This window comes from Coturnix japonica, chromosome Z (assembly GCF_054131305.1).
Source record: "Coturnix japonica strain WE chromosome Z, WE-NBRP24, whole genome shotgun sequence".
Lineage (NCBI taxonomy): Eukaryota > Metazoa > Chordata > Aves > Galliformes > Phasianidae > Coturnix > Coturnix japonica.
The window spans coordinates 67,266,306-67,289,360 of record NC_140702.1 but is presented as its reverse complement, the minus strand read 5'-3'; the positions used below and the strand labels follow the sequence as shown (position 1 = coordinate 67,289,360).

Sequence of the window (23,055 nt, the reverse complement as noted above, 5' to 3'; positions counted from 1 at the left end):
CAGCATCTGCAGCATCTGTTCTGGAGCAGGCTGCTTTCCCCACTCTGTCCTGTGCTTTGCAAAGTTTGCCTGTGCTTCACCCCACAGTACATCCTGAATCATACTGACCGTGTTCACATTATTTCCCTATTAATTACTGATCTGACTCTTAATTGTTATTATTAAGCTGGAGATATTGGAGAGGTCTGCAATAAAGGGTAGTCAATATTTCTGACAGCGTTTCCCACTTTGTGAGTCAGTGTATGTCAGACTGTGGATTCACACCTGGTTGACTCATTCCTTGCAGCACTGGGAAGGGAGGTTAGGACTTGTGGGGTCAGCAATGCCAGATTTGAGCTGTCTTTTGTCCAGATCAGGCGGAGCCTTGGGAAGAACTTGCACCAACATCAGCAAATGGGTTCTTACCCCGTGAGTTCCTGCAGTGAGGGGATGGTCTCTCAGAAGCAGCAGGCAGCTTCTGGACATAGCTTGCTTACAAGATGAAGCTTGTGATGTCAAGTGCTAATTGTGTGCAGAAGTTACCTTTCCCTAGAACCTTTTCTTTCTGTGATTTTTTTGGGAATAATTCTTCTGCTGAGGCTTCTTCTTGACCAGCTAATCCCTTTTGTGTTGTCTTTTTTTTTTTTTCTTCCCAGGCTCATGTATTTGATATGAATGTTAATAAGTACGAAGCTCTCTGCAGCCAGGTAGTGGTGGCCAAGAAGAAAAACAAAACAACCCATATCCAGTTTAACCCCGTGTACCCTGTTGTCATCGTCGGAGATGAGCGAGGCCAGGTTACCTGCCTGAAGCTCTCCCCCAATCTGCGCAAGATGCCCAAGGTAAGTTCAGCTGAGGGACCAAACCACGGCAGGTCTCTTCATGCCTTCACTGTCCTCTCTACTCTGTGCAGTGAGCTTGGCAAAGTGGCTCTCTCTTGCAGAGTGCTTAAGGTTACCAGAAGCCTTTTGAGCAGGATGTCTCGGATGTCAGATCCCTTCTTCTGTTTTTGTTGGAGTAAAAAGGCTTAATCCACTTCTGTGCAGGAGCGGGGAGTGGTGGTAAGGCAGTTTTCTCTCCTGTGGATGAGAAAGAACTTTCTTATAGTGCTACAGACGAACCTGTGAACTATACAGAGGTTCAGAGGTTTCCCAAACATTGTGTCTTTTCTGAGCTTTGGGTTTTGTTTGCAAAACTCCTGGAAACTTGAGGTGATATCAGCTCCTCCATGCAGAGCCCATGCTGCCTGTCTTCTTGCTATTCTGGATCATCAGATTCTCTGCCCTGACCATTTTGTCACCCCTCCTGTGAATGAGCAAGTGCTATCTTTATTTAGCAAAGTGTCTTGGAATCCTAATGTTGAGAGAAAGCAATGAGATGTACATGCCTGTATGAGTTGGCAGAGCCCCTTTTCCCACCCAGCCACCAGTGCTAGTCTTGCAGGATGCTGAACATCTCCCACACAGTTCCTTTATTAGACTTTCTGGGCTTCCTCCAGCCACAAACTCTATTCCTGCAAATGCAGCATCATTTCTGAGCCCATGTAATTCTCATAGCAAGTTGTCCCTTGCTTAACAGAGCTTTTTCAGTTTCAGGCTTTTTAGAATTGATCCAAGAAAGCAATATCTCAGGACAATCATTTTTTATTTATATACCTCCAAAGGTTTTATATATTCTACCAGTCAGCTGTGTAAGGCGAGGTCTTTGGCCAGAAACTAATCACCCTGGTGTCAGTCTAGAATGTTCTGACTGATTTTTAATAAGTCCTTTCTTCTGGACACCAATGGAAATGCCTTGCATTCAGAGAGCATAGAAAACTGAACAGCGTGGCAGTCTATCAAAAGGTGATGGAGCAGTGGAGGAGAGCGTCTCATGAGCTCCATGCTTTCATATTTCCATCAAGACTACCACCTGAGATTACCCAGTCTCTCAGGGTTGCCACCAGCTTGACTGAGTACAAGTTTCCTAGCTGATTTATGAGTCCTTCCTGACATGGGTGAGCACTCTGTCTGCCACTGGCCCTGGATTCATGAGTGTTCACCAATGGAGATAGGTTACAGGCACAGATGTGTCTGCCCACCATCACACACCTAGCTATGGGGTGACGAGCACCCAGCAATACTCTGCCATGGGTCAGAATAAATCTGAATGTCTCCTTTACTTCTTGTGGCCAGCAGCAACCCTCCAGACAGGCAAAAATGTCATTAACTCTCAAATTCTCTCCCTTTGCAAACTTTCTGCAGAAGCAAACTGCATGTTGTTGACAAAGCTGACCTCACAAGTGGCACAATCACTGCTGTCCTTAAGCCTATAGGTACCATATCCCAGGCAACATATAAATGGAATGGAAATGGACTCTGCTGCTCTGATGTTATTAAGCTGTCTATTTTCCACTTCTTGGTTTGGTTTGAAGGGGCACTGAACACTGAATTAAATGTTTCCTCCACATGTGGAGAAAAAGGAGGAATGTTCAGGCATGGCTGGTGGTGTGTGCAACTCCCCTGGCTACAGCCAGCACTTCTCAGAGAGTGAAGAGAAATTGAAACAGATGGCATGCAGGGTGGAAGCAGAGTGGTTGGTGATGGATTACAAGTGGATAAGTGAGCAGGGTTGCCAGGCCCATCATTTGTGGCCAGATGATGGTGACCACAACCCTATGCTGAGGAATCTTGGCTACTGTGAAAAGGTGATTTGAAAGTGGTAAGGGAAGCCCTGGCAGAGCAAGCAGTGCCATCCACTTCATCTCCTGTCCTCCTCCTTGCTGTGCTAGCATCAGCCTCCACATGCATAGTGCAAACCTCCAGCTGTAGTGGCACATGCATCATCTCGCCATGGGGGTCCAGATGCACTTTAACAGTATTGATCCCGGTCCTTTTGAAGATCAAATCAGTGTACTCTTTAAACCCTTACACTGTGCTGTCAGCTTTCCTCTCTAAAATGAAGAGGACTTCTTCCTCTTCTTCTGGGAGTCACCAGAGTTAACAGGAGCAGAATATCCGTATTCCCTTGAATGTGCGGAGAGTTTAGAAGGATGTGAAGGAGCCGTTGCATCCCAGATGTCTCATGCAGGCAGACAAACCTGTTTGCACCTGGGTGAATATCTGGGTTCCCCGGTCCACTCTCTCCACTGCCTGATCACAGAATCACAGAACTGTAGGGGCTGGAAGGGACCTCCAAAGATCATCTAATACAATCCCCCTGACAAAGCAGGCTCTCTAGACCACGTCACACGGGTAGGCATCCAGGGGGTTTTGAATATCTCCAGAGAAGGAGATATTCACCACACCCCCCTTGAGCAGCCTGTCCCAGTGCTCCGTCACCCTCACCATGAAGAAGTTCTTGAGCACATTTGGTTGGAACTTTCTGTGCTTCAGTTTGTGGATGTTTCCCCTTGTCCTATCACTACGCATCACTGAAAAGAGTCTGGCCTTGTCCCTTTGCCTCCCACACCTTAGATATTTGTAGACATTGATCTGATCCCCTTTCAGGCTGAACAGACCCAGGTTGCCCATTCTTTCCTCTTAAGAGTGGTACTCCAGAGTCTTTATCATCTTTTTGGCCATCCACTTAACTCTTTCCAGGAGATGCCCACCTTTTTTTGTACCAGAGAGCCCAGACCTGGATGCAGTACTCCAGGTGAAGCTTCACCAGAGGGGGCCTGTTGGCCACTCTTCTTAATGCACCTCAGGATGCCATTGGCCAAATCTCTGCAGAGCCCTATGGCAAAAACTACCTGAAACCCAAAAGGAACCAGAGATGGTGTTCCTGGGGGTTGTGACCTTCACATCAACTCCAGCACCTGCTAACTCAGCTGCCTGTTTCCGTCAGAGATGGAGTGATCTTGCAGAGCTCAGTGTGTCAATGGGGCACGACAGCCACAGGCTCATCCACATCCCACAGCCTCTCTGTTTCGATGTCACAGGGGTTTGCCTGTGAAGCATCTCTGCCAGCATCCCACACAGCTGGGATAGCAGCTTTTGACAGGTATGACTAGCAGACTAATCACCCTTTTTAGAGAGAGCTCTTAATAGCCACATGTCATCCCTAATCCTCTTTCTTTCCCTAAAAATAGACATGGTGCTGTCTGCTCCACGTGCTGCACACTGCTCAGCTGCCACTGGGCTTCCAGGATAGAGCTCATTGGGAGAGGCTGAGCTAACTTCATCCCAGTGGGATTTCAGCAGCTCTGAATGTATTCTGGTTTGCCAGATAGTTAATAGTGTGATGGGTTACTGGAAATGGGGAGAGTCAGGACTCTTGGGTTCTCATCAGGCTTTAGTTCATTCCTTTGTTCACATCCTTGAGATATAAGGGGAGGTTCAAGAGCTCAAAAAACAATTTCCTGATTTGATATGCAGCTTAATTAGCTCATGTTTGTAAAATGCTTCGGGATCTTTAAGAAGTGTTATTTAATCGTCCAAGTTTTGCTGTCAGCAGCAATATCACAGCCCTGTTTATGAGCACTTGGCAGAAAAAAGTCAACAGGGGAACTTTTTGAAAGCACTCAGGTAGCGTTTTTGGAAGTGACTTTCACCAAGGCAGAGAAGAAACAGCTTCAGAAATGCCTGAAACTCCCTGTGGGCTTTGGCCTCCTAAATCCTTCAGTGGCACGCAGGAACAGTTGCCCTTGATGTAGAGAGAAAGCCAGGGGCAGGGTCTCTGCCACCTACCAGGCTGTGCTGAGGGCACATCTGTACACACACTGGGTACCAAGTCTTGTGCCAAGCAGAGCAAGTATCCTACACCCTCACTTCAGTAATCTGGGGCCCGGAGCCATCCCCACAATCTGAGGTCTCTGGTGCAGGGACTTCTCCATGCCTCAAGGAAGCAAGCTGTATTTTACTGGGTTGTGAGCCTGGTAGAGGCTTTCTGTGCCTATCACTTTTGTGTCCTGGGATCATATGAGGCTTTGGAAACACATCAGGGAACTGCTAAGTATCAGCTCCAACAGCCTGGAGAGCATGGAATTTGGGGAGGGAAATGACCGAGCACAAACCTTGTGGGAAGAGCAACCACAAGGCAGAGAGTGGAGCTTGCAATCATCATTGCAAAATTGAAGTCTGCGTTTAAACTGCCACCAGCATGGCCCTTCACTCTGCATGCCAAGCGCCCGTCTCCCCAGGCATCCATCCCTGCTTGGGCAGAAAGCTCATTACAGCAGATAAGCTGCTACCCAAGCAGAGAATCTTGGTGAAACTGTTTTGGATGCTTCTGCTGAGAGCTCAGAAGTGGGGGCAGAAGTACTTGTGGCATTTTAAGATGCAGCACCAAGAACGAGTGGCTCTCTGCTGTCATCCAGGCCGCTTTTGGGCTCCTAGTGCTCCTTAAATATTACAGTAGTCGTTAGGCAAGAGTTGTTTAACTAATAAAATATTGTTCCTAATTTATAACGACCTTGGTGGTTGAGTTCACCCGAGGGAAGCATTGCTGGCAGAGCTGTTTAATTAGTAAGCCTTTCGGGTTTCATTCCTGAAAAGAAATTAAAGCATTTTGTCATCACAGTCAGAAGAATGTAGCTGCTTGTGGGCTTTGGTTTGTTTGTAAAAAAAAAAGCACTGCTGAAATAGCCTGGTACAACCCATCAAGGCCAAAGGCAAACAGGAGAGAATCAAACAAACAGTAAGTGTTTTCAGAAATGTTGGGAGAGCATGTCAGAGTGGGAGAAAAGAAGAAAGCAAGTCAAACAAAGGGCGTAAAACAGCATTTGCTGAGGCTAAATGAAATTTCTTGGACAGTGCCCAGGCTTACAGCCAGGGAGGCAGCCAGCCTCTTGGTCTGGTGCTTGTCTTGGATATTTATGCTGGATTATCTAGGATTATTATTTCAGCCTCTGTACTTGCAGGCACGTGTGTGAGTCCAATGCAGGCTGCAGTGATGCTGCTTCTGGTTGTTGCAGGGGGTGTTGCAGCATCTGTTGAGGATGAACCCGACCAGCACAGGGAGTGGCACCTGTACTCCATCCTTATGTCCCTAGATGTGCAACCCATCTGCTTGTGGGGTTAGTTTGTGTTTACAGAATCCTCAGACTAGATGCACTCTCCAAGGTCACATCAGTGCTGGACTAGTGAGTGGCATGTCTCTGGAGAAAGTACATTTTGTCCCCAAAGTTACTATTTCAGCGGCTGTGAAGTGTTATCATTCCATTTAAGAGAAAACCACTCACCTTTCCTTTCCAAATGTTTCAAGAGTTTCGTACTTCTAGTGGTGCTATTCCCAGTCCTGCTGTTTCCATGCAAATGCTGCTCTATCATTGAGATTCACACAGTCACTTCTGTGCAGCTTGAGCGATGGCAGGATTTCCTTGTGTCTCTTCAGGGCTGGCTAATTGCGCAGTGACCCAAAAGCACTGAGCACAAGCAGTGCTGGAGGAATTCAGCACCGAGTGCTGCTGCGCCTTGCCTGCATCAGGGCTGTTGCCTCTGGATGCAGCTCGGCCCCCTGATAAGGAGGCACATGCAAATAAGCTTGAATCTCATGAAAACTGACCTGCAGCTTGATGGCTTTTCTTCCTCTGAGGTTTATCAAAGCTTTTTTGATTTCCTTTCAGTCATTCCCCTGTTATTTGGTCTGGCTGCAGATAGCTGCTCTCTGCACTGCTAGGGGAGCAGGTGAGCACTGCGAGGTGGATCCAGGGACTCATGAAACCCCACGTCTGCCCTTTCACAGCTCTCTGTATTGCTTGCATAGTTCATTTAAGGACAGATAATTTAGGCTGTGGTGCACAACATCTCAGCAGTGAGCAAGCACTAGTTTGCTTTAACTCTGGAGTTCACTGCCTTAAAGCTTTCATTTTCTGGTGGCTCAGGGTGCTGCAGGGATGCCCCAGTTCTATGGTATCTTTGAAACACTCAGGTGCCATGACCGTGAGTTACGTCTGCACTGTTCCTGTGTGTTGCTGCCACGGAGAGAGTTGGGGCTCTCCCTTAAGTCAATGTTTTGGATTAGGAGAACTCTTGGTGACTTGCCCATTGGCACTTGTCCATTGAGGTTTATATGTATCTGGGCAGAGCAGTTTGCAGGCCAGGTCTGGAGGGCAGCAGCAAGTGATGTGCTTACACTGTGGCCTCACTGTGATTTCTGCACTCACCTGGCTGGAACTGGGCTTTGATGCACAGAGGTCCTGACACTTTCTCAGCTCTTTCACTGCTGGGGTATGAGAGCTCAGGCTGTCTCTTCTCCCAGAACTAACCCTGCAGATCAAATCCAAATTATCTCAGTTAGAACAATGATAAACTCTACAGACATCAGGAGAACAATTACCTTAGTCACAGTGGTCATTATTTCCCCTCTGCCTGGATAGCCAGTGTCTAGCTCATTAAAGCAGCATGCACTCCATCTTGTACCCAGTCTGCTGAGTCCTAGGATTCTGTGCTTTCCTGCTTTTCTCCCTTCCCTGGCATCCTGTGCTGTAACCTTCTGTCCAGGCCAAGCTCACACAAACTGCTGCTGCAGAGAGGAAGGCAACAGCCTGGTCTGTGCATGGGTGGTACGTCAGACATGGGCTCTGAGCTGCAAGAAAGACTGAGAACAGAATATAGGAGAGAAGGATGAGCTGGGAGGGCTCCAGCACTGACCTTGATGCTGGAAAGGAGCCCAGCAGTGCTCCAGGCCCAGATGTGTCCCAGGCCAGGGGCACATCTTTAGGGATGGGTTATTGAGCCTGCCTTGGAGTGGGATGGCTGAGGCAGTACCCATAGTTCTGGCCCTAGTGCACACTGAGGCCAGCAAGGGGCCATGTGTGCAGCTTGCCAGTGCATGTGCAGCATTGCTTACATCCTCTGGCCATTCTGCTATGAAGAACTGTGACTCACAATTGTAAATTCACATCTACCGAGAGGAATATTGACATGAGCTGGCAAAAGCACACTCCCCTACCCCTTTCTCCCTGCTCCATCCTCTACGCTTCCTGCACTACCTGGGGAAACACATTGGTAGGGAGAGCTCCACAGCCTCTCAGGATCCTTCTCCACTGTCCACCACTGGAATAGCTCCTGTTTTGGGATTGCAAGCCCCATACAATATCATGGGGCTGTGAAGCAGTGGGGAGCTGTTTCAGCAGTTTCTCATCCTTCTTGACCAGAATTCGAAGCCTATGGATATCTGTCTGGACATCCTGGGTCTATTCGCTATGCACAGGAGAGTAGGTAGATCTGTAGCACAAATCGAGATGTCTGATTGTGCCACACTACAGATACAGAGAGTTCTGTATCCAGGGCAGAGATGTGACAACCTTAGACAGCAGCACTGCAAGGAGAGCTAACCCAAACAAGCCATCAGGAGACCTAAAGGGCTTGACTCTTCTTTCATCAAACCAGTTATTTTCATAATCAGTGCAACAGCTGCTGGCTTGCATTGAAGTATGAGGCAGGAGAAAAGTGCTCTGTCTAACTGTGGGATTGCTGAAACCCAAGGTCAAAGAACTGAAGGTTTTCTTCTTTTTATCGTTCCTGGCCACGTGGCTCCAATCTTGTTTTTGTTGTGTAATGCCACTTGCTGTGACCTCTCCCTTTGGCAGTTGGTGGAAAGACATCATCGTATTTACAGGTTATTTTAAGCTAAAGTCAATTCTCAGCGGTCTGGATGAAGCGTGTGTAGTATGTGAAATGGTAACACTGTCAATTGGAGCAAGAAAAGATCCCAATTTAGGAAAATTCAATAGTACTTATAAATTATTTCTAAGGTTCAGGCCTTATCCTACGAGATGCTGAGGTTGCTGTCTGGGGGATATTGTACATGAGCTGGGACTGGCTTTAACTTACTAGTTTCCTCTTTGAATATCTGCATAACAAAAGGTTGGCCTGCATTTGAAAGTGGTGCAAGGCTGCTCATTGCATTGCTAGGGATTTGGAGAGACTCTGGTTCGTGTGATCAATAATAATCCAATCACTGAGTGAATGTCCTTCTCTTGAAATAAATCCGGTGTCTTTCCATTGAATTTGTTATTTTTTGGGGGGTAGTCAGGAGTAACTGAGCTCTGAATTGGGACAAGTAAGATAGTTGTGGTGGTGCCTTTTTTTTTTTTTTTTTGCTCCTTTCTTTGCATTTCTCCACGCTGGTGCAGTTATGTTGCCAAAAGAACTGCTTTGTGTGAAGGCTTTGCATCCACTTCCTCATGGACAGATGGTGTCTGTGCTTTGGCGTCCTCCTGGCAGCCTGGGCATCGCTCCTGTGCTGTCAGAGGAACCCATCACTTCCTGCCCTGGGAAATGCCTAATGCATGAGAATAAGGAGTCCTGATTTACATCCTCAGAAAGCTTTCATTTTGAGATTGCCTGAATGTGTCTGTTCAGCTTCCACAGCTCCTTGGAGCCGAAGTCTCTGCTTTCTCCCACACCTCACAGAGAGCTGTTTGGCGCAGAGAAGTGGGCACAGCTCAGCACAGTGGCAAGAGAGGCACTTCCCAGCCCCTCAGGCAGCTTGGCTTGCCTCTCTTCCCCATTTCTTTCTTTAGCTACCCTCTGTGTGTTCCTTTCTGTGCACATGATTTAAATCCTTTCCAGAAAATTGGGAGATCCTTAGAAACCACCACTTCTGTAGGTGAATGACAGCCCCAGCACAAAGACAGAGTGAGCTCACGCCAGCCAGAGCCTCGTGGGAACAGGCTGCTCTCAAAGCATGCCCTTGGCAGCACCAGTGAAGGAGGCTGTTTGGGATGCTGCCTGCCTGCAGCCTCTTGGGCAGAGCTTTTCCATGCTCAGCCACCATGGATCTGCTCCCCTACAGCCCCTCTTCTCCATATCCCTCCTGAGTGCTTTGGGAATACATCTGACACACTCATACCTCAGCAGAGGAGCTGATGTTGGGGTGTACTGGTGGAGAACCCTGTCCTACCAAGGTCCATCACCTGCTGAGGCCTCCTGTCTCCCTGCATTGTCCATCACTGGAAGAAAGCTGGATGAAGGGACAGGACTCACTCAGCAGGGATGACAAACGGGACCCAGGTCTTTGTGGCATGGCCCAGTTGTGTCTTTTTGCATTGCTCCACTGACCTGAGCAATGTCACAAGCAAGTGCGGAGCTCACTGAAAGTGGGTTTTTACTCTTCTCCAAGCTTTTTGTTGCTTGTGATGTTGCATATCTTAATCCTGTGCATTGTAACTCCTTGGAGAGCTTTTGGCATTGGCTTCAGCAACAAAATCAGGAAATTTGACATGGCCTGGAATGGGAAGGATTATGGCTATAAGGGCCAGAGGAACAGCTTGAGATTTGGCATATGCCAGTAACTCCTCCCCAGGCTGCTGCCAGAGCCTGACACAGCCTTCCCCAGCAGCCAGCCTGGGCTGAAATGTGTTGAAGCTGCCAGAGGAGACAGAGAGGGCAAGTGTGCCTGTAAGGCTGTAAAACACATCCCAAACACATGGCTGCAAAATGTCCCTTGCTTGCAGACTTTGCCTGCTTGACTCTGGATGCTGAGATTTATAGAGCTCTCTGCCCCTGCTAAACCTCCGTGTCGCCACACTGAGCTGATCAGCCTGTGCTGCTCCCAGCCCATGCCAAGCACACTCATGCCATCCACCAGCCTCCTCTGAAAGAAAAGGAGACACCTGCGCCAGCGGGCTGGCCAAATAATGGCCCTTGCTCAAATTAATTTGATGGGCTCAATGGGGAATTGTTTAAATGAGAGAAAGGAAGGAATTGGAGATGAATAAAATGTTTCGCTGTTCATGGTGATGGAGCTGACGCAAGAGGATTATTTTTATCCCATGGCAAAAAGGAAGAGAAGAGCCTTCCTTGCACAGTCGAGGAGAAGAGGGGCTGTGTGGCAGTGCTGCTGGCTGCAGGAGTGGCAGTCACAGCATCTCAAAAGCTTTCCCAGAGGGAAGCTGCTACCCTTAGATTCACTGGCTATTTCTGTGATGCAGGATGCCTAATGCTGACTGTGAAGGGCCATCTCAGGGCAGAGTCCCCCTGCTGTTCCCTACTTCCACCTCCTGATGGGGAGATGCCTCCAATCCCACAGCTTCTGATCTAGGGAAGTCTGAGCTCCTCACCCCCATCCTGGTCAGTGTAGATCTTTCTTACCTGTGCTGTTCCTCATCTCCTTGGGCTGAAACCCCTGTTGTTTTTTTTTTTTACATCCCAGACTGGATCCCATGAGCCGTGTCCTTGATGCATGGTTTAAATTCCCATTCTGCCTTCCTGGACACCTGCAGCCTTCCCATCTGTCCCAGTGTCCAAGCACAGCAGGGGTGCTGGCCAGATCCCCAGTAGCCCATGTGTGTTACACACAACACAGCCCTCTGTGCTGGCAGCTCTAGGTACAGCCATTAGGAGAGGTTTTGCCAGCTTTAACCCATCTTACCTAGATCTTATGCTTTACCTGAGAATCAGCTTGTCAAAGTAGGTGGTGGCATCTCCTAAAGTTGAAGTAAATATCATCTGTGTCTTTCCTGTCCACAGGATCTATTGTGTTGTTGCAGAATTAAATCAGACTGGTTCCTTTGTGACTTATTTGGTACAAATCCTTGTTAGCTGCAGTGCATCTCCTTGCAGATACTTACAAACAGATTGTTGACTTGTTCTACATGTCTCCCATAAAGCAAGGTTAAGCTGATGGGTCTCACATTCTCCTTTTTAGCATAGTTACCACATTTGCCATTTTCAGCTTTTCAATCCCTGTTATCCTTTGGTATTCCTCAAGACAAGTGCTTCAGATTAAGCCTTCTAGGTCAAGCCTGTGTGAAGACAGCTGCCTCTCTAATGGGCTGTGGCTGTTGTGTCCAGAATGGTCTAACACTGTCAGTAAACCAACGCCTGTGGGCAGGCAGAGATAACATCCTTTATTAGACAAACATGCATGGGAAGAAAAGACAAGTGCATGCGCCCTACAGCTTGTTCTTTATTTTCTAGGTATTAGTTCAGCTAATAAAAGGCATTGCCTCTCTGCCAGCCTGCACTGAGTGCAATCCAGCCTGTGCCTTGCTAGAGCTGAAGTCTCAGCACTTGTTGCTGATATTGCTGTGATATCCTGAGGATCAGAATCTGCAGGAAAGGGGAAGCCCCAGGAGCGCAGAAGGAGCGTTGGCGTGAGCACTGCTTGGTCTCTGCTCTTTCATGCACCTGCCTCCTCTGTCTTCCTGGTGATGATGTTGAGTTGGTGTCAGAAGTCAGGTACCAAAACCAAAATGACCAGAAACTGAGTGTGTGACTGCAGCTGAGACTGGAGAATAAGGTCTCCCCCTCTGATTTGCTTGGAAGAAACCCACTAAGCCAGGGAAAGGAGCTCAAAGGCACTCATTTTATCTGGCCTGGGCAAACCACAGGACAGCCAGTGGGAGTGCAGGATGTTAATAATTTAGTTTCTTTCATGCCATTAAAAAAAAAGCGCTGAGGTTTGCTGCACAGTTAGTGTTTGTAATAGAGCAGAGCCAGGGAGCAAAAGGCTCTTGGGTTTCAATTACAACTGCTTGTTCAAGGAGAAAAGCTGTGCTATGAAAGCATGGCATCCCTGATGCTTCCTGCAGCCCAGGGACTGGGAAACGAGGGAGAAGAGAATTCAGGCTGGAACTGGAGGAGCTAAAAGAGGATTGAAGGTTGTAGAGGAAAGCATGAACTCGCAACTTGATGCTGAACCACAGAGCCAGACACAGCCTGGCTGCCTCTCGGGGGGTAATTCAGAGCAGGAGTGAAACCACTGCCTGGGAGCAGCAGTAGTAAATCCATCGGTGGCTGCAGTGCACAACTCTGGGTTTGACACTTCAGTGGAGGTGATGAAAAATGCAAACTAAGTCTGGGAGGAACAACAAGGTTGATCCGAGGTCTGGAAAACATAATTTCATGGAGCTCTTCAGGGCCCTGCAAATAAATTAAGCAATGACTTGATCTCAGCCTAAAAGCACCTGCAAATGGAAGGGATTTGCAACAGTGGAAGGCTCTTTAAATTAGCAGAAAAGAGATATAACAGGATTTTGCAGCTGACTGCAGCTAAACATTTTCAAACAAGGACGAGAGCCTGCACATTTAGAGCAGCACTAACATGTCTGCATCCCCCAAGCTCCTTCAAATCAAAGCTCCCTGTTGTGTTTTATCCCCAAGAGAAGTCATTGGTGTGATGAGTTTACTGACTGTCTCTGTGTGGATCGTAAAGGTTCCACAACTTCTATTAAATCTGCTTCTGCCTTTGGTCTTCTTGAAGTTATCTGGGATTGATGGATAGCATTGCAGAGGGAGATTTGCAGCTTTTATAAAGAGCAGTTCACACCTTGGAACAGCCCAGGTTGCTTTATATGAAGAGATTTACAGGCTCTGGGACCCTTCATTTCTCTTGATTCTGGCTTATTTACTAGCTTCTGTATTAGAAAATCAAACCGTGAGCACTTAGAGATAACAAGGTGTTACTGTATCAGCAAGGACCGGTCTGCCAAGGACGAGACACATTAAATCAGTGTTATCCCTGTCTGCCATTGAAATAAGCCTAGTGGGAAAAGATAGACTTGCCCCACAAGCATGGGGAGCACATAATCTCCCATCTTAGTTTCTTTCAGACTGGAGCTTTCCCAGTTGTCAGTAAGCACAGGGAAATAGTCCTCACCTCCTGGTCCCTGGGATGTCAGCTCTCAAAGACACAGTGTTCTCCTGGGTCCTCTGGCCATCTGCTCTCCGTGGGCATTCTCCACTGCTTCCTGGTTGCCGCTGAAAGACCCCCTTCCTTCCTCTCTTTATTCCCCCCCGACACAATCCTTCAGATTGGTACATCTGCCCCCAGCCTTGGGATAGCCTGAAAAGAGAGGTCTGGGCAGCCTGTCTCCTGGTACAGTATGCAAGCATTCCCTAGGGGCTGAGAATTGCCCTATGGAGGGCATGATTGCTCCAGTCCTGACTAGGTTCAAGTCAGAGCCATCTCTGTTTCAGTTTGTGGCTGTTGTGTCTCTTTTTCCTGCTGTGCACTCCTGTGAAGATCCATTCTGTCTTCTTGCTATCCACCTCCTGGGTGCAGGCAGACTCCTGATAGGTCCCCAAAGTGCTCCGGGCTAAACCATCCCAGCTCCTGCAGTGCCTCCCCAGGATCCCTAGCCCCAGGCCATCTTGGTGGTCTCTTCTGGGCTCAATCTGGTTTACTGCCATCTCATTTCAGGCAAACTACCTCCTACTTTCCTTCCCTCAGGTGAAACTGGAATTCTCCATTAACTGAAAATTAAGAATTTTACATTATTTATTTATTTATTTATTTATTTATTTTCTTTTCCTCACCAGGGCAATGAACAGAAGCACTTTGCCAGCATAGCCACCATCTCTTTATCTTGCCTCTTTTCTCCCTGGGAAGCTTCTTTTCTTTTTTTTTTCCAGTGACTGTGTGTGTGACAGCAGATAGCCCTAGGGACAGGAGGTGAGAAGGTTCAGCCTCTTCTAGCTCCCACCTCACAAAGCTTCTTTCATTAACTACTCTCACCTTGTGTTTCTTAATTAGCACATACTGCCTTTGAGCAGCCTGCTTGCAGTAGATCCTTCAGAAGAAAATCTACTTAAGCTTTATCCAGCGTAGGACACAATATTCGGAACATTACTAGACTGGCAGCTAGTCTTACTCCATAGCACTGCACAGGAGTTGAGCGTGATTAACACCTTTGGACCCTGTAGCTTTCTTAGGCTTTACATGTCTCTCCCAAGGGAGCCTTCTCACTAAGTTGGGTAATTGCCTTTCTTCAGACTTTTGATGCTCATCCACATGACAAGTGCCTGGCTGAGCTAAGCTTACAGGGGGCTGTGAGTGTTATCCCCGGAGTGGAGTGAATGAAAGGCTGAAAAATCACTCCAAAGAGTATTTGTCAGGGGTTTGCTCTCAGTCTGGGATGATATCTCAGAATAGAATCGTCTTGCAGGGCAGTTTATTGACCTCACCAGCATTTCAGCCTTTCCATTCACACCGTGGATGATCCAGGAGAGAACTGAGTTTAAAAGTCTGCAGGCAAGGATCGTAATGATTATAGAAGATTTTGGGTCAGATGTCTGTGTGACCTTGGAACACCGGGGAGATGGACCGAGGGTGGTGAATTCTGCAGAGACCTGCTCAAGGTACTAAGCCCATCTGCCAGCTGTGTTTGATCCCTCTTCATTGCAGAGCTCAGAATAAGTTCCTGCAGTCCAAGGACCCAGAATTGCATTAAGAAGTCGAACTTGATGAGTAAACCCATGCCTACCCTTGAGGCTGGCACGTGGTCCCAGGGCTGCATGGTTTCACACTCTGGCTGTTCTGATGTCCTGTGCCACAGGACAGGACCAGCCATAGCAACTTGTTGCAGTCTCCATCGTGGTGTTATTTCAGTGGTGAGAAGTTCAGGTTGAGCTGTACTTGCTGCATTGGCCCTCAAGCCCCAGATGGTAGCATAGGAAGCAGTGCATTTGTCTGTAGTTATATCAGGGGAGGCTGGAATAAATCAGCTCTGTTACAGGTTTTCTGCTGCTCTCACTGGATTTCTGGCTGTCTGGCTCATTTACAGATGATTGCTGTGGGAGTTAAATTACAAGCAATAACCATTCACAACGATCCAGGCTTCTTAAGGATTTTATGGGCTAGGGGAGGGCACTATTTCCCCAGTTACCTTCTTTTCACCTTCAGAGCAATTGCAGCTCTCACTTAGGGATTTTATGCATCTTTATGGCAAATAGGGTGCTAATGAAGGTGTAATTACTGGAATTAAATCTGGATTTAATTTTTGAAGCACAAATGGCCATTTTCTTTCTTTTGTTTCCTGCTTGATTGCCAGCTGTGAAAACATATTTCAGGATTGTTCTTGGTGCAGAGTTACTTGGACAGTGCAGGGCATGCTGTGAAGCAGTGAGCTCGGCCCCTGCAAGGCTGTGTTTCATCCAGCTCTGGAATGATTCTAAGTACCCCCACAACATGATCAGCAGAGTACCTGGAGAAGGCACTCAGGCCATCCTTGCCCATATGTTAAGGTTTCCAGCCTGAGTAAGGTGACAGGTTTTATAGTGCTGTTGTTCTTTTAATGTAGGTTGTCTGCCTACTATGCATTAGGTGTGTGCATCAGTTTCAGTTAAACTCTGCTAGTAGGATACTTCTAGTCCTTAAATTTGTCTATTACATGTCAAACACCTGCTGCTGCCAGATGCTAGCTGCTGGCTGACCTTCTGCTATCAGTGGTGCTGGTGAGACTAACTGGGCCATAGAGTCCACCCTTCAAATCCATACCTCCCCCATTTAGCGATAAGGATGTGGTGTGGAAACATGTCAAAGGCCTTGAGGAAGTCCAGGTAGATGATATCAGTTGCTTTCCCTTGTCTACTGATGCTGTCATTCTATCATAGAAGGCCACCAGATTGCTCAGGCATGATGATGCCTTTGGTGCCTTTGGTGAAGCCATGCTGGCTGTCTCGGATCACCTGCTCATCTTGTAAGTGCTTTAACATGGCTTGCAGGAAGATCTGCTCCTTGATCTTCCCCAGTTCTTTCTTTATTCCCTTATTAAAAATGGGGAAGGGCAATATTCTGATGCAAAGAAGCTCCACTGGTTGAACAGTTGGTTGAGCAGCAATGAAGGCAATGAAGGAATTGTGTTTGGTACAACAGAGACACAACAGTGAATGTATGTAATTAATTCAGGTGCAGCATCCTGGTCAGCAACCCAAAGCAATCTATTCCAAGCAATGTGCTTTAGCAGGGTACTGGACTGGGTAATCTCCAGAGGATCCATCCCACCCCTATGGTTCTGTGATTCTCTGATGGCCTGTTCCTTCCTTGATTACACATTAGCATCAGGGAGATTGATTACTGCTTGCATTTCTCATCTGATTCTGTTATAAATAAAATGGTATTATATGCATGAAGCAATTAGATCTTAATAATGCTTTTCTAAACAGGATGTCAGGGATCTTAGTGGAAAGGGCTGAGATAGAGTCAAATCAGCATTTTAAGACTAGATTGTCATTTAAACTGCTGCCAGCTGCCTGGACAGCTTACACAAACACAGGGTCCAGCTCTGCTTTTCAGTCAGGGTGCCCCTCATTGTGTTCAGACACAGCCCTAACACGTGCTGTGAGCATCCTGCAGTTAGCAGCACTGTGCCAAACCTATCTTCGGGAGAGGGCTGGCACCAAGGCTTCTGAACAGGAGCTCTAAGAGCAGGTTACAGCTGTGCTTCGTCTGCTTTGCGGCAGGAAGGGACTTCTCAGCCTCTGTCACAGAGCCAGGTCCAAGGGAAGAGCAGCAGCTTTCATGGCTGTGTTTACCATGTTCGTTCTGTGTCCAGCTTCTCACTGACCAATTTGAAGCTGTGATCTTCACGCCTCAGCATAACTCAATCCCAGACTGTGCAGCTTTGCCTGACTTCCTGCAGAGTCCAGAGCATGAGTGTATGTATCTTATCTGTTTTAGTGAGTGTTTGTATGGCATCTGTGCTAGGCTGTTTCCTCTGCAGCAGGCAAGGAAAACCCCTGCAAGACATTCCATTTGTGGCAAGCGGGAGACACGGTCTGAAGTAAACAGGATGCACTTCAGTGAGAATGGAGGTGAAATGGGAGGGAAGGGGAAGGAAATGGAAATAATCCACCAGGGAGGTTTGCAGGAAAAGATCCCGGACAGTTGCCAGCAGTTGCTCTGCTGTAGCAGCAGGGGAGAACAGCAAGGAAAGAAGGAAAACCCACTGCTCAGGGCATGCTGTGCCAGCACCCAAAGTATAGTTTGAGTGCTGCACAAGCATCCATCATAAGCTTTTAAGCAGACACTCTCACGATGGACCAGGGCAGATAAGCGGGTGCTGGAGGGCTTCTGCTTGCCGTGGCCCAGGGGGTGCTGTGATTTATCTCAAGGTACTCACAGGGATGTGTGGTTGAACTGACACAATTGTTTGCACAGCTGAAATACCTCGTGCTATTTCTGGAGCATCCCTGAGTTCAAGTGCAGTCATGGAGAGAGGGGAAGAGTGCTGTGGGGTGACTTTATATTTCAGATTGAGCTCTTTCAATACCACAGTGTCAATCATAATGCAACTTTCATGCCACTGGCACTTAATATCATTAAATGAGTGGCACCCGGGAAAGGAAATGTTTAATTCACATCTATTTATAGCAAAACTCACTTTCCAGTGTATTTGTGTTTATCCAGAGTGAAATATACTCACACACTAGTACATTACGTTAGTAGCAAACAAGAATGCATCCTGGAGAAGAGAAGGCTCCAGAAAGACCTCATTGTGTCCTTCCACTACTTGAAGAGAGCTCATAGGGAGGAGGGAGACCCACTTTTTACACAGTCTGATAGTGAAAGAGGAAGGGAGAGTAGCCAGGTTGGAGCAGGTAAAATGCAATGGCAGGAGATGTGTATTAACAGTAGCAGTTGAAGTAAGAGATATTCAAGAAAAAAAATGTTTAACTTGTCTTTAGAATATACTGCTCATACATCTGCAAGTGACCTCGTGGTTTTATCCTCTGTGAGATCACAGCATTATTAAGGTATTTCTAGAATTGCATGCCCACATCCACATTTGTTTGGTTTTACTGAAATCTAATCCATAATGGCTTACTGAGCTGTTCTACAAAGACACTAAAGTAAAACTGAAATACAAAAAAGAGATGCTGAGTGATGAAGAAGTGTTGCAACGTGACTGACAGTGCTACCTGCCAGCTGGCATCAAGGTTTGTGGAGTAGGACTGCTGGGTTGATGCTTCCTGCAGGGCATCTCCTTGATCCATCCAAAGGGTGGACTGTTGTTGGAGCCCATTAGAGATGGGTCCGGCTGAAAAGCACCTGTTGCTGATGTTCATTCCCTGCAGCACCAGTGCAGGGCAGAGTTAAGGTGATGTGCCTCACTGCCCTGTCAGACTGATGGATCTTGGGTAACTTTCAAATGCAGCCTTAACTTTGAAGCTTTTACTTTGCAGATACTTGAGCTGAGGCTTGCAACCACATCCCTATTGTAAAGCCCTAAATGACAGATACAGCAAAGGCAGCAGAGAGAATGTTTTAAATGTCTTCTGTGGTTTCCTGGACTAGCAGTGCCTGATCTGGGGGAGCTCTGGGGGCCCTTCCTGTGCTCAGCTCCAGCTCTCCAAAGTTCGGCACAACAGCTAAATGTGGACTTCTTGTGCCTATATTTAGGTGCCTAAATTAGTGGTGTGTCAGAGAGGTTGCTTATGGCTCTCAGAGAGCATTCAGCATGGCTGAAAGCCCAGTCTCTTCTTTTTCTACTTAAACAGCAGAGCCTGGGACTGATCCTTCCTTACTCCACAGGTGTACATGGCCTTTCTGTATGCCTTGGGATGCTCCCAGCCTCTCGGAGGTCTGATCTGGCATTGTGTGCACACAGCTAAGTCTTGCTCCTGCACTTTCCCTGGCAGATGGTGCAGTGGGTCTTGAGCTAGGCAGCTGCTCCCATCACAGTGTCTTTGCTGGTTCCAGTAGATTCACTGTCAGTTTCCAGTGTCACCTATGGCCACCAGACCTGCATCCCCAGCTGTGTCCTGATATGGCCTTTTACAGGTTCTGTGAATCAAATGTGTGAGCTGCAGAAAGGAGAGGGGGCTGCCCTGTGCAACACAGGTTTTAGCTGAAGCTGTCAGGATGAGTATCTTTGTTGTGGGAAGCACAAAGCCCCGAGATTTTGCCTGGTTGCTGACGTCTGAATGACCCAGCCATCCCCTGGGCTTTTCTGCCAGTTTCATTCCCCACAAGCAGAACATTTCCTGCGTCATTTATTTCCAAACAGTAGCAAAATAAGCCTAAATCCTTATCTCTCGTCAGTCAGCTAATCCTTCTGAGGGCTAGGAGCAATGCTGTCAAATCTAGCTGCAAGTGTGGCTTGAGGCTCTCTGTGACTGCAGAGCGCCTTGCTGCTGCATGTAGATGGCACCTCAGGAGCATGTGGTCCTGCCACAGTGTAGTGTGATCTCTACCTTACATCACAGCATCAGATAGCAATGGAGACATGGCGGAGAATGTCTTGGACACTTGGGATCTGCAGATCCCGCATCACTTGAATACTTCCAGGGTTGGTGACTCCACCACCCCTCTGTGCAGCCTGTGCCAATGGTGCTGGGTCACTGGGATGCTGTGTCCAGACATCATGCTCTGCTGGGAATGGCAGGAGCTGGAAGCACCACCTTGACCAGCTCTCAGCAGGGACAGGTCCCCTCTGCTCCTGGGGAAGCTGTAAGGAATTTTCCACTGATATTCGTGCCAGCATAGTTAACTTTCTTGCTACTTTAAAACACAAATATGTTTTGCTTTGTTAAGGCGAAACCTTACAGCAGATGTTTTATGATTATTCCACCACTGGGGAAAAAAAAAAAAGGGGGGAAAAAAAGATGCTGAAAAGTGCCAGCATCGTGAGTTTATGGGAGAGTTTATTAACTTGGTGGTTTACTGTTCAGCACAGGAATGAGGGCGTCAGCCAAAGCAGTGTCTCCAGTGTATATGACTGCCAAATCCTGGATGCAGAGCTCAGGTTGTGGCAGCACCAGGGGTGCTGGGACTAGGGGCAGTGGGGTCTCCAAACAGCTGGTGCTGGTCCTGATCCTTGTTCTCAGCTCTATGTCTCCACCTCAGTCATCTTCCACACTCTGCACAGTAACCTCCCTGCTGAGAACCATGCACGGTGCTGCAGCAACTGTGTCCACACTGCCCTGTGTTTCAGTTTCCCTCTCTGGGGAGCCTGAGTGTAGAGCAAAGTGAATGTGAAAGCAGTGTGGGTGCTCGGCCCATCCAGTGTACAGGCATGCAGAGCAGCAGAGTCATTCCTAACACATCCCCATTGCTGTTTCCTCCAAGAGCATGTTGCTCTCTTGCTGGGAAGCATTAACAGTAAAATTGATGCAAATGCTGCTGTGAGCAGCTCCAGTACCCATCTGATGAGCTCCTCAGGGACAGACCTCCCATGTAAGTTCAGCTCTACATCTGTTGGCTCCATGGGGGGGATGCTCTGCCCCAGCTCCTTATGAGCCCATGTGGATGCCTTGCAGGCAGAGAGCAAGCAGGGGAAGGACCCCACAAGTGCATCACTGTCTGTCACAGGGGATGTGTTGCAGTTGCATGGGTGGTGATGCTTCTCTGTGCCCAGGGATGCTGCACACAGCTTTGAGAGCTGCTGCTCCCTGGGGCACAGGGGAGTGAATGCCGTGGACCTGCATGAGGCCAAGCTGTAACAACTGCCCTGGGAAGAAAGTGTGGAGGGAAACCTCTTTCTGGTCCAGTGCCCCAGAAAGGGCTTCACAAGGAGGTGTCAGACAGGGACCCCACTGCTGCTTAGGATCTCAGCAGGGTGGTAGGGACATCCCAGCTTCTCCCTTTCCCAGCGGAGCAAAGCCACTGCCCTCTTCTCCCATCCCAAGGGCCCGTGCACAGTGCTGTGTGCTGCGCAGGGTGCCAAAGGGAGGGTTCTGCACGCTGTCACACAGCAAAGCGGCTTTTCTGCAGAAATAGCTAAGTCCTGAAATACCCCGAGCAGCTGTGTTTATCCCAACGCTCCCGCTTAGAGAGATGCTCAGCTGTGACGTGGGCCATTAGCACAAACATCGCTCTGAGTGCCCGGAGCACAGCCAGGAAGGGCGTTGCTCAGTTTGCAGAGTTAATGCAAACCAGACCTGTCCCAAGATGTGATCTGTGAGCTGGGAAAATGAAAACCATGCAGCCTTGTCCCAGCTGAAGAGGGGATCTTTCCTGAACAGAGCGCGAGCAGAAAGCAAGCAGCCTCCTTGCTCATGTGCTACGTTCAGGCCACCCCAGAGCATCCCATGCAGTGCTGCCAGGAGCAGGCACAGGGCCCTGTGCTCACAGCCCAGACTGGTGGAGTCCCCATGGCTCTGCCATAGCTCAGGGACCCGTGACACCTCTCTAGCGCTGCGCTTACCCATGTCCCCTGCTTCCTGGGGTGCTCACAGTCATGCTGGGCATAAATGAGCTTCCCCTAACATCAAAACCAAGGATGAGGTTCAGGTATTTCATTCAGAGCCCCGGAGCAGCGTTGAGCTGTGGGCATTTGGCAGCAGATGCTCCTTTGGAGGAATACAGTAAATGCTGAGCTACACAGCTCCCACCACTTTGGGCTCAAAACAGAGGGACAGGCAGGTGCACCCCACACAACTGAGTGCCTCTCTGCTGACATCTTGGCTTTGCTCTCCCTGCAGCAAAAGAAGGGCCAGGAGGTAAAGCTGGGTCCCGAGGTGGAGATTCCTAAGCTGGACAAGCTGCTGATGCTGGTACGGGAGCCGGACAGCAGGGACTAGGGGCAGGCAGACAAAGCCCGGCTTTGACCAGCAGCTGCTTGGCGTGCTCTGCCCTCTCACAGCACTTCGCCCCCATGCCTGGGAGAATAAAGAGTGGCACTGAAAGTGCTGTGGTGTGTCGTTGTGCCATCCTGGTTCTGCCGTGAGCACTGCACATATGGGTCAGTTACACATGGGAACCCCACTGTTTCAGGGCTGTGCAGCACAGGGGTCAGCTGCTGTGGTGAAAGCAGGAGCCGTGGTGGCCTTGCTACAAGCTGATGAGCAGGGATACCCTGCCACCGTCTTGTGCACAGCCAGGAATAGGAACTTGTGGTGCCCATTCGTGACATGGCCATGGGTGTACTCCATGTCCAAATACATCCCCTGCACGTGCCATGTGCTCTGTAGGGGTGGAAGCCACGGTACCACCATCACCAGGGCTGTTCAGTTCACTGCTGCCTGCCCCAGGTGAGCACCTGGCTGGTCTTCTCACCCAGCATTCAGAGACTCAGAGGGACCCAGCACAGAGCCCACAGCCCCGAGGGACAGTCCCAGAGCACCACACAGCACCAGGGGCAGGAAATGAGGCAACCCCCATGTCCTCATGTGCAGGACAGAGCTCAGAGACACCTCCTGGGTCCTACGATCTGTTTATTAATCTAAAAAACAAAAAACAAACAAACAAAAAAAACCCACAACTGCAAAGGGACATGTTAGCTACACCTGATATGGGAAGGAGCCAGTCCTGGCAGAAGGACCCCAGCCCGCATCCCTGCCAGCACAGCCCCCCCCCCACCTCCAGCCCTTATTGCAGCAGACCAGGCACCCCAGGGCCTCACTCTGGCTATTGCTTGGCTCTAGGATGGGCAGGGCAGAGCCCCAACAGACCCACAAGCAAAACAGGGGGGGATGCTGACCA

General features: G+C 48.6%; 1 protein-coding gene across 6 annotated transcripts in view; it reads left to right on the top strand.

The window, feature by feature from the left end:
• Window positions 1-22,262, top strand: part of DNAI1 (dynein axonemal intermediate chain 1) — a 130,844-nt gene extending 108,582 nt beyond the window's left edge. For all 6 annotated transcript variants that reach the window (XM_085529733.1, XM_085529734.1, XM_085529732.1 and 3 more), the window contains 2 exons: window positions 636-821; window positions 22,056-22,262. In XM_085529733.1, coding sequence (XP_085385859.1) covers window positions 636-821; window positions 22,056-22,154 — 285 coding nt within the window. In that variant the 3' untranslated portion in view covers window positions 22,155-22,262. The remainder of the gene's footprint in view (window positions 1-635; window positions 822-22,055) is intronic.
• The last annotated feature ends 793 nt before the right edge of the window (window positions 22,263-23,055 follow it).